Genomic DNA, 13860 nt, shown 5'->3' with positions numbered 1-13860 from the left:
TTTTTGATAGAAAACAGTCATGTTGGAATTTCACATCAGACTTGATGTAAAAGTTTCTTGTGGAAAGTTCAACTTCCAAGTTCAAATGAAATGCGCTATTAATTAGCACAATAGTTTGATGAGGCATAAATTATATTTTGGACATTTTTATTTTGTATTCATTACTAAAATCTATCCCCTCATCCTACACTTTGTATAAGAGGCCTAGACCCTCATCTATGAAGAAATTATTGCTTGCAAGACTCTGACATTTTAAAGGGATGGATCTGATTTTACTGAATATTTTTGCCGTGACGTGTGTAATGTGCCAGCTTGATGGTGAGGGAAGCTGTGCCGTGAAACTTACCAGACTTACCACATCTATACCGCATTGCAAAGAGAGAAGTGCCAAGTCAATTTACATCTTTGCCACCATTAAAATATAATAAACATTCCCCTTGCGCTAACTTTATTTGCTCAATATTTGGAAGCATGTCCAACGCTTGGCTCCGTTCACTTCCCTCGCTGCCATTGCCTCGCTACAGCCAATCCTAAAACAACGCAGAAAACCGACGTCACCGTTCACAACTCCTCCTGTCCACTGATTGACCCGGTTGAAATTCAGCTAGAGAAATTGAGCTCAATGGGAGAAATCTCACACACAGGGAGATGAGAATTGAGTGGAATTTGGTTGAAAAGAAACAAACCGGCCTAAGTAAAATTTTAAAAAGCCACTAATGCTAATGGGACTAGCAGCTGCTAACTAGCAGTACTTGTGTTGCTAGCATGGTGAGGAACATTAACAGAAAAGTAGATGATAGATTGTTTGATTTTTTTTTCATACTAAGCATTTTTGCTTTGAAGCCTTTCTCTGGTAAAAGATGGAAGTTAAAATGCCTTCCTTCTGACTATTGCAATTGATCATATATCATTTTATATCTTTCAAGAACTGAGAAGTCCCATTTAGAATTTTGTTTGTCATTTATATTCTGTATAGTTGATACCCAAATAAACCTTACAGTGCTGGAGATCAGACAATATTTAGTAGAAATGATAGTTTCCATGTGTGAAACTCCCCATTTACTCATTCAGGTCTCAGTAAGCTGTCACTGCTTAATAAATGAGTGTCTTATTCTGCCATCATGGTTTCCTAATATGTGTATTTCTTTTACTATTCTTGGCTGTCTCACTGTATCAAAATCTGACTACTGTCTTATCTGGCTTTTGTTTGAGTGAACAGATGAATGCTGGATCCTTTTGATTCCAGTTTGTCACCCACATTCAGATTACATAACATGTTTTTCTCTCCCACAGCCTTCTATAACCACAGATTTATGGCTAAATTTACCTAAACACAGCAACACTTGTCTTTTTTTTCCCTTCTATGCAGACAAAGATTGACACGCCTCCTGTAACGGCGATTGGGGCGAAAGCGGCACCCGTCATGGCCTCGAAGGCAGGCCAGCCCCCGCTTACAGGAATAGGTGATGTTCAATCACAACATACATGCACGTAAAATCCCATCACTCACCTGTTGTCCACTGTGCCTTAATTATGTTATTATTGTTTGATGTTCTTCCTAATCTGAGGTAAATCTGAGGATTATCCCTCAGTATGAAAGCCTGAGAGTGTTAGGTTATTACATAATTAGCTACTGAAATAATGATTGATGAAGGTTTTGAGATATTTTTATATAACTGCAAAATGACTGAGCTGAATGCCTTTCAGTCATCAATCTCACAACGCTGCCTGTAGTAGACTAGTTCTTTAATTTTATGCAGTAAAAGAGTTTTATTGCCAGTTACTCGTTTGAATAACTGGCATGGAGTAACGAGGCTCCATTTTTAAGTATGTAATGTGGCCAAAAGGAATCACCCAAAAAGTGCAATATAACATTAATATGTAATGTTTGTCAAATCTATATCAATATAAAAGCTCAACTGTAGTGTTGGCTCAAAGATAAGCAGGATAGTCCCTGAGAAAATTACTTCAAACTCATTAACATCTCATTCCTTTCATTTTCTTTCTGTTTCACAAATATAGTGCACCACTTTGAGCAGCACTTACTTCTTCCTACCTGAACTACGTTTATTTCTCTGTCCTCTCTCCTCTGTCTTTCTAATGTTCAGGCTCCAAGGCAGCTCCGAGACCCGGCGGCATCGGCAGTGCAGCGGCAGGTCAGCCTGGCATGGAGGGAGAAGGAATGTTCTCCAAGATTCTTCCGGGTGGCGCTGCTGAGCAGGCCGGCAAACTGGGAGAAGGTACGGCAGACTGCTGAAAACGCATCGCAAACATGGGGGCTTATTGAGTTTTTATTACCGAAATGAGAGTCTTTTAAGTTATACAAAGCGACCTGGATGAACAGAGCCTCTGAGGCTTTCAAATTTCTTTGCCTGATTGTTTTTTTTTTCTTACCAAAGCGATTCAACAGTGAGGAAACTTTCCTAAGCATTAGTTCATTTTTTTAAGCTACATCTCTAAAGAGCTTAATTTTACAACAGCTCACTGTGACAGGGAAAAACAGTCTGTCACAAAAAAAAAAGCTGCTGTCACAATGTGGGCGCAAATATAAAGAAATAAAACACATTTTATGAAACATTACCTCCTTTCAAATGTGCAATGTTGTTAATGAGATGAAGGGTGTACAATGGAAGTCCTGCTGTTGCTTCTGGACACTGAACAGTACATTTCTCTACGATGTTACATTCTTTTTTTATTTATTTATTGACTATTCCCCCGTCAGGAGGATGATGCTCTATATGAGTCTGTGAGTGGCACCAAGTGGTCAGTTAAGCCAAAACAAGCTGATGCTAAAGCATCAGACAAGCCAAAGAGTGACACTGAACACCTACAGCTGCTTATCTGCAGGCTTCACAGACAGTGATCTGACAGAGCTTTAGCAGCAGCTCCTCAAGTGGTATTGGTGACCGTTTAAATTCAAAAGCGTTGACGTTACTCTGTAGTTGTTTTTTTTTTTGTTTAATGTTTGAAAAGTCAGTTTTAACTCATTTATCAAACCCTTTTGTTTTTGTTTACTCTTCCTGCAGCTATCTCTGGCTTTGGCAAGAAATTCACCTCCTTCTTCTGAGGTGACACAAATAAGGTATGTCTGTTAATTCACATGGAAAATAAGTCGTATAAAATGGAATATTTAATATAATATTGTTTGTTGTTTGTATTCTACGGTGACTTTATTTTACAAGTCCTGTTTTAGAGGCCCTCCGACTTGTACACGAGGCAAAAATGAGGTGTTTTTTGGGTCAATGACTCCTGAAAGAAGCACCATGAAAAGGTTTCTTTAGCGTGCATCGGGTTTAGGAATAACTTTCATGAACGTTTGTTGGATTGCTGCAGTGTGTTGACTCTTGCTGGCTGTGAAGAGGCAGGGGGATGAAAGCGGTTTACCCAGTCTGCTCTGAGTTTGGTCCTCGTCTATTTGTTCTCTTCCACACTGTTACTTTCGGTCTTGACTGCTCTGCATGTGCAGGGTGAGAGATTTAGGGTAAGAACTTGTTTCCGACATGAAATGCCAAACGGACTGTGCGCCATCGCAGCAGGTTATGGTCTTTGATGATGAGGGTTGTGAACTTAATGAATTGCATTTAAGGCTTGGAAAGAATTACAGGTTCTAAACGTTTAAGTCCCAGTACAATAAATGTACGCGCCACAATTGCAGGCCCGCTTCTCACTGCTAGGCTCGAATAGCTGACAGCTGTTTTTTTCTTTTTTAAATCTGCACTGGCATATTTTTATACACTACAAAACTATTTTTATTTTAATGTAACAGAAGCCTTAAGTGATGTATGTTAATGGGTTTACAACGTGAGACTTACATGAACTCCTAAAATACTGTTTTTAAATAATAATGATAATAATGTGTTTGCAGGATTATGAAAAATGTCATAAATGAAGTCATGAGGCCTCATACAAGAAAAACCTGTGAAGTTCCCCCTGCTTTTGTTTCCCCGAAAAAAGAGAAAGGAAGGAGAGAGAGGATGATGGCTGAGAGGAGAGCGGAGCGTTCTGGTGAGTACTTAAAAAAAAAAAGGAATCTTTTGAACAATTTTTTGTTGTTGTTGTTTTTGAATCAACATACTTTATTGTTTATTATTTGAAATAGATTTTTGCATTCGCAACCATAAAAAAAGAGATAACTTTCGACTGGAGTTCATGTTTTCAAGGACAGTGAAAACAATTTGGTTTTTACTAGGTTCTGAAAGCATTGAAATGTGATGTCAAATTTACAAAAATATCAAACGTCCTTTGTAGAAAAATTCAAAACAAATAAACTCTGTAGAAGCTTTCCAATCCTTACACAATCCCACGGAGCAAAGACCTCAGAAAACCAGCTGTTGCATTCAATCAACGGATGTCCGTTTTTCTCACCGTCGTTTTATGTGGCGACGATAATTTACAAATGTAAAACGTTTAGGCACAGCTGCCAAGCTCCTCAGCGACATTCCAGCAAATTCCTTCAAGATCCAGATGTGTGACTCTCAAAGAAAGTGCAAAACAACTCCAGAGCTTCAACTCTCCTTAGCATGATACGTGTTAAAATTAGTTTGCCTCATTTCATGCTCTTTTGCTTTAAGCTATATAAAATATTTTGTTGTCAAACAAAAATCTTTCACCTGCCAACATCTGCTCAGACATTACATTTGTTCCCATAATCACATCATGCCACCTACGCAATCTGGTTTGTGTTATGATGATAATCTGTGATTAGTGTTGATATCTTTCTGATCTGTTAGAAGACGCAGGTCGACTCGTCATCCAGTAGATTGCTATCAAATTAAAGCCGCATTATGTGAGTGATAACAGCTAATAACAATAATTTGGCCGTCTAACACTGATCGAAAGCGTTCTAATATACTCGAAGGAAAACACCACACCACATCGAAGCATCAGGAGTCCTGGCGTTCCACAAATAAGATTTATATCCGTTTGGTGAGCTTAATTAGTTTTCCAAAGATGTTGAATTCCAGAAGCCAAGTTAAACTGGAAGTTTCCTTTGTGAGACTCTAATCCTGCTTTGTAATTTAATCCCCAGTTGTGAGTTTGCAGACCTAAACGGGGGGTGGGGGGGTGAAAAAGAGACTTTGACTAAAATATATTTGCCTCTTTTTGCAGCCAAAACAGATTGGAATCCTCTGGATGCTTCATGTCTCAGATCTGAGCATACAAAGGCAGAGAGAACACTCTGATCTCTCTGACAGGCCAGACAGTAAGTTACTTTTACCTTGGAAACAAAAATGTCTGACAGGATATTTTAAGCTGCAGAAATCCAAACTTTGTGACCTCGATTTGTTTTGTTTTTTTTCCAATTTTACTTCAAGAGGTAGCTTCTGTGATAACCTACGAGGCCAAACAGTTCTTTATTTAGTTAGGTTTTTTATGACATGATTAGGCTACATCAAAGTACAGGTACATTTTACACATTAGAATATTGTGGAAATTTTTTTTTCCTCATTTTAGAAAGAGAAAGTCATATTGTTTAGAGTGAACATTTTTGAGTCTGAACGAGTTATGTACCAACACTGGGCTGAAAGTGTAGAGTAGTGTAGAGGTTTTTTTTTTTGCTGCATTAGGGACTGGTGCAAAAAAAATATATAAAAAAATCTATCAAGAGGAATGGACACTATGTGGAAATACTAAAGCAACCTCTCAGAACATCAGCGTGAAAATTAAAATCAAGAAAATGAATGGGTTTTGCAGAAGGACCATGACAGTTTGACCCAAGTCATTCACTTTTAAAGACAACACTGGCAATTTTGGCATTCGGCAAATACAAATAATCCTGATTATTTAGATGAGCTAACACAGGAAAGGTTTCGGCTGATTTAATGCCAGGCAGGGAGGAAGGACGGACAGATGTTGCAAAAAACATCCAACAATTGCGTGTCTGTATTTTTTTATTTTTTTTTACCTTTTCGACATACTGGTCCCTAAACAGACATCTCTGCAGGTTTCTTTAATCAGACATGACAGGATGTTCTGTGTCGCAAACTGTAAGGAAAAGCAGCAGAAATGGCTGCGTTGCTCTGCCTTGATAACAGTGGCTTCTGAAGCCTTTGATGCCGCAGCGGATGAAGGGCAGGCCTTGAAGTTGCCGGTTTATTTCACAGTGTGAATCCAGTGTTGCACTGAGCGTGTTTCTGCTCGGTGCAGCCATGCAGCGCTTAACTGCCTCATGTGGCTGCTGCTGTGGCAGGATCTCTCTCTCTCTCTCTCTGTCAATCCTCCCACACACTACTCCAACTTTCAAACATTTTTCTCTTCCTCTCCTCCATTTTTCATATAGACTCTCTCTCTCTCTCTCTAAGATCCATACTGTAATTTTTTTTTCTTTTTTTAGATCTTCCCTTGTCCTGCCTAAATACTGTGGTTATTTTTCTTCTCTCTAAAAATGTTGTTGTCTCTACATACTGTGTCATTTTTAATTATTTTTTTTTCCTGGCATCATCTTTGTGTTATTTTTGTTTATAATACAGAGAGATTATGTCTGTACGTTAAATCTCCTCCCAGTGTTTTTCGTGGAAGATGTTCCTTACAGAAACTGGCTGTGGGTGTTTGCTCCCATTCAGTCAAAAAAGCATTATGTAGGTTGGCTTCTGATGGCCTGACTCACTGCTCCACTTCAGCCCCTAAAGGTGTTTAAAGAAGCTCTGATCAGAGCCTTGCAGATGTGTTTTGAACAATGAAAAAGGTTTTCTTTCTTTTCCTTTTTCTTCCTGTCCTCCATCCTGCTCGGCACGCCACCCTTCGAATTCGACTCTACGCTACGCAGCGAGCCGGTTTTGTTTGTGTGTGTTTCTTTTTTTTTTTCTTTTCATTCGAACGCGGCTATGTGCATCGCTGTCCGTGCTCCAGTGCGCGTTATGCACAAGCCCCCCTGGGGTCCTGTGTTCAGTGCAACAGATTAAGTTTGGTGATAGAACGCATGTTTGGAGACGCTAAACCCGGGTCACACGCAGAGTGGGAGGGAAAAGCATGAGTTAAGTCATTTTATGGTAAAAAGTCCTGATGGGAATCAAGATAGAAAAACTCTTTATTCCCATTTAACCGTTATTTTTATAACCACAAACTTTGATGTCTTCCACTGGGGTTCAATAAAATAGAACAAAAGAAATCAATACAAGGTAAAGTAGTCCGTGTCAGTCTTTCAAAGATCTCTTCCTAGCAAAACTGTCTGATGATAAACGTATTTCTTCAGCAATCTTGTTACAGTGCCATTGCATCATGGCTTCGGAAGTTTTTTCTTTTGGAGCAGAGTTTAGAATGGAAATGATTGTTTGCTGTTTGACTAAATCCAGGATCAGGCGGCTGGCAACTTGTGTTTTTCTCTTGTCCTGATTATGTAAAAGGTCATACATGAAGTTTGCATATAAACAAATAACCAAAGTCGCAGCAGCATTAGAAACGACTCAGTTTTTCCTCCTGATCCAGGACCTGCTTTCATAGTCTTCGATTACGCCACCAAAAATTCGAATGATGCTGAAAATGTTCCAATTTTAGAGTTTATAAATCAAGGTGATGCTCGGAACCTCGGGTTTTACGTCATGAACTGGTGCAGAGTTCAAGACGCTGAGGTTCATCATATTATCGTAAATATCTAAGGCGTTAAGTAATGGCTCTGTGCGATTTGTTTTTCCTTTTAAAGCCTTGATGGCTGTGAGGCAGCCATGAAGTCCCAGAGAATACAAGTGACGTTTCTCTCGTGTCGTCTGAAGCAGCACCACAACATGCATCCTTCACATTATGTCCCCATAGGAGCAGCGTCAGCAGGCTGACAGGCTGAGTTCCTGTGGCCTCGTCTCTTCGCTCACCACAGCCGCTTTCTGCATGTTTTAACACGGACGTTATGTACCGCTCATGTACATAATGCAAAGCTATTTATTCCACGTTTTTTTTTTGACTGCAATTACATTTTTTTTTTTTTTATTCCAAAGAAACATCAGTTTGAATGGAAGGCATTACAGATGAAAGACTCTGATGAAACATGCATTAAATGAAGGCAGGTAGTTATGTGCTTTGTTTACGGACGTAACGGGGATGATTTTATCCAACAAATCATTAGAGCTGCATCTAACGAAGACAAGAAAATCTGTGATTAACTCAGATGGGAGAGAGGAAAAAAAAAAAAAAAAAAAAAGCAGATGTGAAAAATTGGGCTAACTCTAAAACAAATCAAAAGAAATTCATCTTAAATTATATTCACAAAACATGATATATTCCAACCCAAATCAAACTCGATTTAACAACTGTGTCAAATACAGTTTTAAATAGTCTTAAGAAACAGGAAGATAACTCTTCAGCAGTAAACCTTTAAAGAACATCCTGCTGACATTGCAGCACGTAAGGATGGATGAATCTTGATGGATTCGACTGAAACCATCTGCATCCATCTGCTTTATTATTTTTCTAAGATATAAAGAAAGAACTATTTGAAAATTTGCAGATTTCAATCTCTCACTCAAAATATCAATGGCAGAGTTTTCATTAATAGCTATTTCTATATTGTATGTCTATGTGTAAAATATGCAGTGCAGTTATGGACTCAGACACCATCTGGTGGACAATATTGTGTACTGCAACTCGTGTTTGTGACCGAATGATGTTGAAAAAATTCCTTATGGGAAGAAAGGATTTCTTTCAAAGTCTGGCTACGTATGGAGAAGGAAAAAATAAAATTGAGCATCGGAAACGTTTACAAAACATACAAATGTAACTTTCCAACAGCATCTTTCTCAAGATGTCCCCCTTTTACCCCATCTGCTACATCAAGCTTAGTAATCAGCTTAATAATTTAAGCAAATATCTCTGAAGATTTGTACACAGATGTTTAAAACCAGGGAAAATATCTTAAAATTTTAGTGTGGAATGGGAAGGAAATGGAAAACGGGTTTGGACTCTGACAGAGGATTCTGCTGGTGTGCAAATGTGTTCAGGGAAAAAATGAGAATCGTGTTTAATTTTCGCTGTTTAATTGATCTGATGCACCAGTATCAATGCTTTTTTTTATCATTATATTCTTATTTTAAAAGAGAGAATATGAATTTGCTGAGTCTGTGCTGAGCAACTCAGCACAGACTCAGAGTCTGTGCTGAGTTGCTCAGACTCTGAGTTACAAAAATGTTGTTTGTTTGAAGCCGAAAATGTCAACATTTACAGATCATGCATGGGCCATGACAGAAGAAGATTCAAATGAATTTCTGCTTAATGTGGCTCTCGCTCGCTTTCTTGCAGCCTGAATGAACCATGTGGTTTATTTTAAACACCTCAATGATGGTGAAAATGGCTAACCTCTTAACTTCTTCACTCATTAACAATTTTCACACTGTGTCATTTTATATGACGTGGCCGTGCTTGTATAGAGTTTTCTCCGAATGAAAAAAATAAATAAATTTTTGCGATTACAACCGACCGATCACCAGTCAAGAATATTTAGGAAAAAAGTTGTCTGATTCCACACAAGTTGATTTTTTTTTTTTCGCAGTACATTTCAATTTAGACTCGGTGTATCTTCAGGTCTATTTAGATATCTGTTTCTGACAAGCACAGATTATATTAAACAGATTATTTGTAGAGGACCTACAGAGAGAGATTCAATCATCAAAATGTTTTTGGTCAGTTTGAGGGTGTTTTTTTTTTTTTTAACTAATTTCTCGTTTTTCTCTTTTAGATCATTCCAAGCCCGAGCCAACATCCATCTTCAGAAGGATTCCCATTGTTATGCAGCTTCTCTCAGAAAACCTGCAGCAGCTATTAACATCTACACCCCTACATGAAAACAGAGCAGCTGCTGGCTGAAGGTGACAGCAGAAGAAACAGCTGTACCACCGTGATCACCCTCCCTGCCAGCAGGGGGAGCCGTGTTCAACGTAACAGCCCGACAGTTACGTTGACGTGGTGCAGACAACGACTGACGGCCGCATTTGTCCACGAGAGCTGCTTTCATCCCAACTTCCTGTAGGAGGTGATAGCTTGGTTTTCCAGTCCTGTGCTCAATCTTGGAGGTTTATAAATCACCTCTACTCTTTTCTGTCTTTTTCCGAAGTAAACAATGAGCAAAAAAAAAAAAAAAAAGTGAAAACTCACAGAAGCATCACAGGTTTTTCTTGTACGAAAGTCGTCTCGTTTTACCACCGAATACTGACAAGGAAATCATCGAAACGTCACTATGAATGAAACAGACGACGAAGAAGCGGCGGTCGACACAGCCCAAGCATGTCGCCACGCCTTTATTTTTATTTTCACCCTCTATCGACATTCCAGATGGGGAACTGTGCCCTTCTTCTTTTTCTTCTTCTTCTTCTTCACTTCTCTTGCGTTTCTTGAATGCTAGCTCTTCTCTCTTTCCGCACCCCACTGCAACGATTCACAACTTGCCATGTCTTTAAACAAGAGTAGTGTGGATTTTAACTAACAGAAAACATGGGGATGCATGGAACTTTATAACCAAGACCTTACACTGTTTCATCATTATGTAACTGAGGCCATAAAGACATCTGAGCTTAAAGGCGTAAATAATAGCAAAGAAAGGTTAATTAAGCAACACACGAGGATCTGGCCATGGGAATAAGAAGAGCTTTTAGTTTATTTTCCTTTTTTTTATTATTAGTTTTTATTTGATGTTGTTTTTCTTAAGAAAGTTGTATGACTAAGTGAGGCAAATGAAGCAGTGGGGTTACTTTCTAGCCAATTTAAAGCCATTAAGACGATATTTACTACCAGTTTATGTGGCAAATCTCCAAAATGCTCCACAATTTTGGCTTTTATTTAATATGCCTTTGTGTGTTTTTTTTCCTTCTTCTGTCAATTGCCTGTTTTTTTTATGTTGCAGTTTACCAATATCGCCTTAATTATTTCAAATGTTTAATTTTAAACCAGAAGTGGCGTATTTTTATGTCGTTAGGTAAGCTGGAACCACAGCCACAGAGAGGTTAATTTCTATTTTTTTACCTTAACATTGTTTTTTTTGTTTGTTTGTTTTTTATATATATATTTTCTTGTGATATGATTTTATTTATTTTCTAGCGTTTTGTTACATTGAACTAGGCTCCCCTCCCCTTGACAATTTTCAGACTCTTTGTTCCTATCAATAATTATGAAAGCAATAGAGTAAGAGGTAGGAAAGTGAATAGCACAATTTTGTGTCATTTTGAAAAAAATGTGTTGCCCTCGTTTGTCTGGTTTACCGCCAAAGCTCTGCTTTAGTGTGACTCAAACGCACCACTTGTTGCATACTGCTGCTGTATGAACTGAGCAGAGACGCAGGAGTCCGGCGACGCCCGGACTGGCGGATCGGTACCGACGTGCTGCTTTCTTCAGCTGAAGTCTGACCTGAGAGCACTGCAGGGCAGCAGAGGGGCGCAGGAAAGCAGCAGAACTGGACTATTCATCACTCTTCAGTGAGGGAAGCAGGAGGGAGTGTTTGTTTTTTTTCTTTTATTGGGATTCTTCTGATTCTCCGAGATGGACTTCTTACACAGCTGTGTCCGCATGTGTCTTCACTCTGTCAAATGTGAACCTGAAAGCACACTTGGAGTGGTGTCAGTGATCTTACTGAAAAATAACCTGCTGTCATATGTGACTGAGGAACCAAAAATCACACACTCGGTTGTGTCACCAAGTCACTCGCCTTTTTTTTTTTTTTTTTTTTTTTTTTTTTTTTTTTTAAGAAAAAACAAAACAAAAAACGGCCTATTTTCTATCGCGGTGGAGTTCAAGACGTCTGACCCAACTCCCCTTCTCCAAACCAACAGAAACAAATCTTTTCTCTCAGACTGTCAATCACCTTGGAAATATTCTCAGGTCAGTATTCGCTCTGCTGTTGCTCCTGCAGTGCATTGTGGGGAATCCGCGGTCCGGCCCTCATGACACGCCCCTGACAGGGCGAAGCCTCATCCTCCACCTCCTTCTCCAAATCAACTAACTTCTGCTGTATATTGTCTTTGTGAACGCTCGCTGGGAACCTTCGCATGCTGCCCGGCACAGAGGAAAACCTCAAAGTCACCTCTATATTGTTCTGTTCCTGACGTTTGTACGTATGCGTGTATGTATGTGCGTGTTCAGGGTTCAGTATGCGAGTATTTAAAAAAAATAATAATAATAATCATCATCTAATGTGGGGAAGAAAACAAAACGGACATCAGTTCAACCACGACGAGCATCGCAGGCAAAGGAGGAAAAGTCGTTCTATGCAATGAATCCTGTTTGAGAAAAACCTGAGGAGGTTGAAGGCATGTGAAGAACAACGTAGAAGGAAGTCACAGTCATTGTTGATCACTCCTCAGTTAGAAACCATGTCTGCTTTGTTTCGTTTCCGTGAAATTTTGTAATAAAGAAAACACGTCCCTTCTCCTTTGATATGGGGAGCTAAAGACATGTTCACAACAACTGGGAAATTTCACTTGTAACATAGCCAGGAAGCACTCACGAAGCCTTTTGGGCAGTGGAATTGGTAAAAGAGATCTATAATATTATAGATCTCTTGATCTATAATATATATATATATATATATATATATATATATATATATATATATATATATATATATATATATATATATATATATGAAATATCCAAGTTGTCATGAATAATACGTCTATCCCAGTTAATAACTTTGTTGATTAGTTTAGCAGAACTGAACTGGGTTCACAGAAAAGCTTTCTACGCTCAGGGCTTCTCTCCTTTTTGATGGCCAGAAACAGAAATGGCTATAATAATGCCATTGTGCAGACAATGCTTCTCCAGAAAATGTCTTACATTGATCTTAAAAGAAAAATCTAATTTAGGCGTTTAAAAAAACACAAATAAATATAAATCTATAGATTAGTTTTAAATTAAGTACTGTAAGCTGCTACTGAAGGAAAAGTGCCCTATAAGATGTATCTTTCTATGGTGCTATGAAGCACTATTCAGAGCATTCCTGATGTGATTATTTTTGGGTAGTAGTGAGTTTGGAGGCAGGTGTCATTGTGGAATGTACACTGGAAAGTAAATGTACAGAGCAAAAATCATTTGCCAGTTTACATAAATGTGTTTTTTGGTAGCAGCACTCTAAGGGAATGTGGCTAAAAATTAAGGTAAATGCAAAAAAAAAAAAACTCATTTAAGAGGATGTCATGATCCAAAAAATTGGATTGAGGCATTTTAAATTATCAATATTGAAGTCTGACTAAATTCCCAACACCTGATGGTGTTTCTTGTGTTTGCAATTGTCATGCTAGCCACACACCCAGCAACTGTGTGCACAATTTAAACATAACATTTAGTCAAGAATTACAATTTTAGGCAGGCATAGTTCCAAATATTTTTTTACTTAAATGTTAAAGTTTTCCATCCTTAAAAAGTACATTTACACCACAGTAAGACAAAAAAAAATGTCCATATTGGGTGCAGAAGCTAGTTGTGTGTTATGTGGCTGGAGAGCTGTGTAGCTGAAACACCACAGATTAAATTTTAAGATATTCAAAGTTAATTTAATTAAGGGGTAGTATATATTTCTCTTTAAGCCTTATTCACATCAACTCCAATCACTTTGAAATACTTTGCTAGCCAAACTATCAACATGTCGCATGCTAGCTAGCGTTAGCCTCGTACTTCACCAAACTACTCTCTATAAAAACATCAGCAGGAACAACTCGAGAGTATACTGAAGCTGTACGTGTTGAGTCAGATATAACTTTATAAACAAATTACAAAGCTATGTGCATGTTAGGTGCGTTATCAGGAGATTATGGTCGCTTTCCTAACCTAGCTAACCCTCTGGTGGAGCAGCATATTGATTCTGACCTGAGGAAACTCCCATTGGGACAAATAAGCAAAAAAACCTAAGTATCCAGAATGTTTCTGGTTAGATTATGTAATATGTGTTTA

At 38.4% G+C, this 13860-nt stretch overlaps 1 protein-coding gene across 5 annotated transcripts in view; it reads left to right on the top strand.

The window, feature by feature from the left end:
• Positions 1 to 11651, top strand: part of bsna (bassoon presynaptic cytomatrix protein a) — a 132597-nt gene extending 120946 nt beyond the window's left edge. For 4 of the 5 annotated variants that reach the window (XM_081608808.1, XM_081608807.1, XM_081608805.1 and 1 more), the window contains 6 exons: positions 1370 to 1463; positions 2109 to 2240; positions 3027 to 3082; positions 3866 to 4005; positions 5110 to 5203; positions 9662 to 11651. In XM_081608808.1, the coding sequence (XP_081464934.1) occupies positions 1370 to 1463; positions 2109 to 2240; positions 3027 to 3067 (267 nt within the window). In that variant the 3' untranslated portion in view covers positions 3068 to 3082; positions 3866 to 4005; positions 5110 to 5203; positions 9662 to 11651. The remainder of the gene's footprint in view (positions 1 to 1369; positions 1464 to 2108; positions 2241 to 3026; positions 3083 to 3865; positions 4006 to 5109; positions 5204 to 9661) is intronic. The other variant, XM_081608806.1, reaches the window with a different exon arrangement.
• Positions 11652 to 13860: the final 2209 nt, after the last annotated feature.

This window comes from Poecilia reticulata, chromosome 7 (assembly GCF_904066995.2).
Source record: "Poecilia reticulata chromosome 7, P_reticulata-male-v2, whole genome shotgun sequence".
NCBI lineage: Eukaryota > Metazoa > Chordata > Actinopteri > Cyprinodontiformes > Poeciliidae > Poecilia > Poecilia reticulata.
Note: the sequence above shows the minus strand (reverse complement) of the source record. Positions and strands in the feature narration are given on the sequence as shown.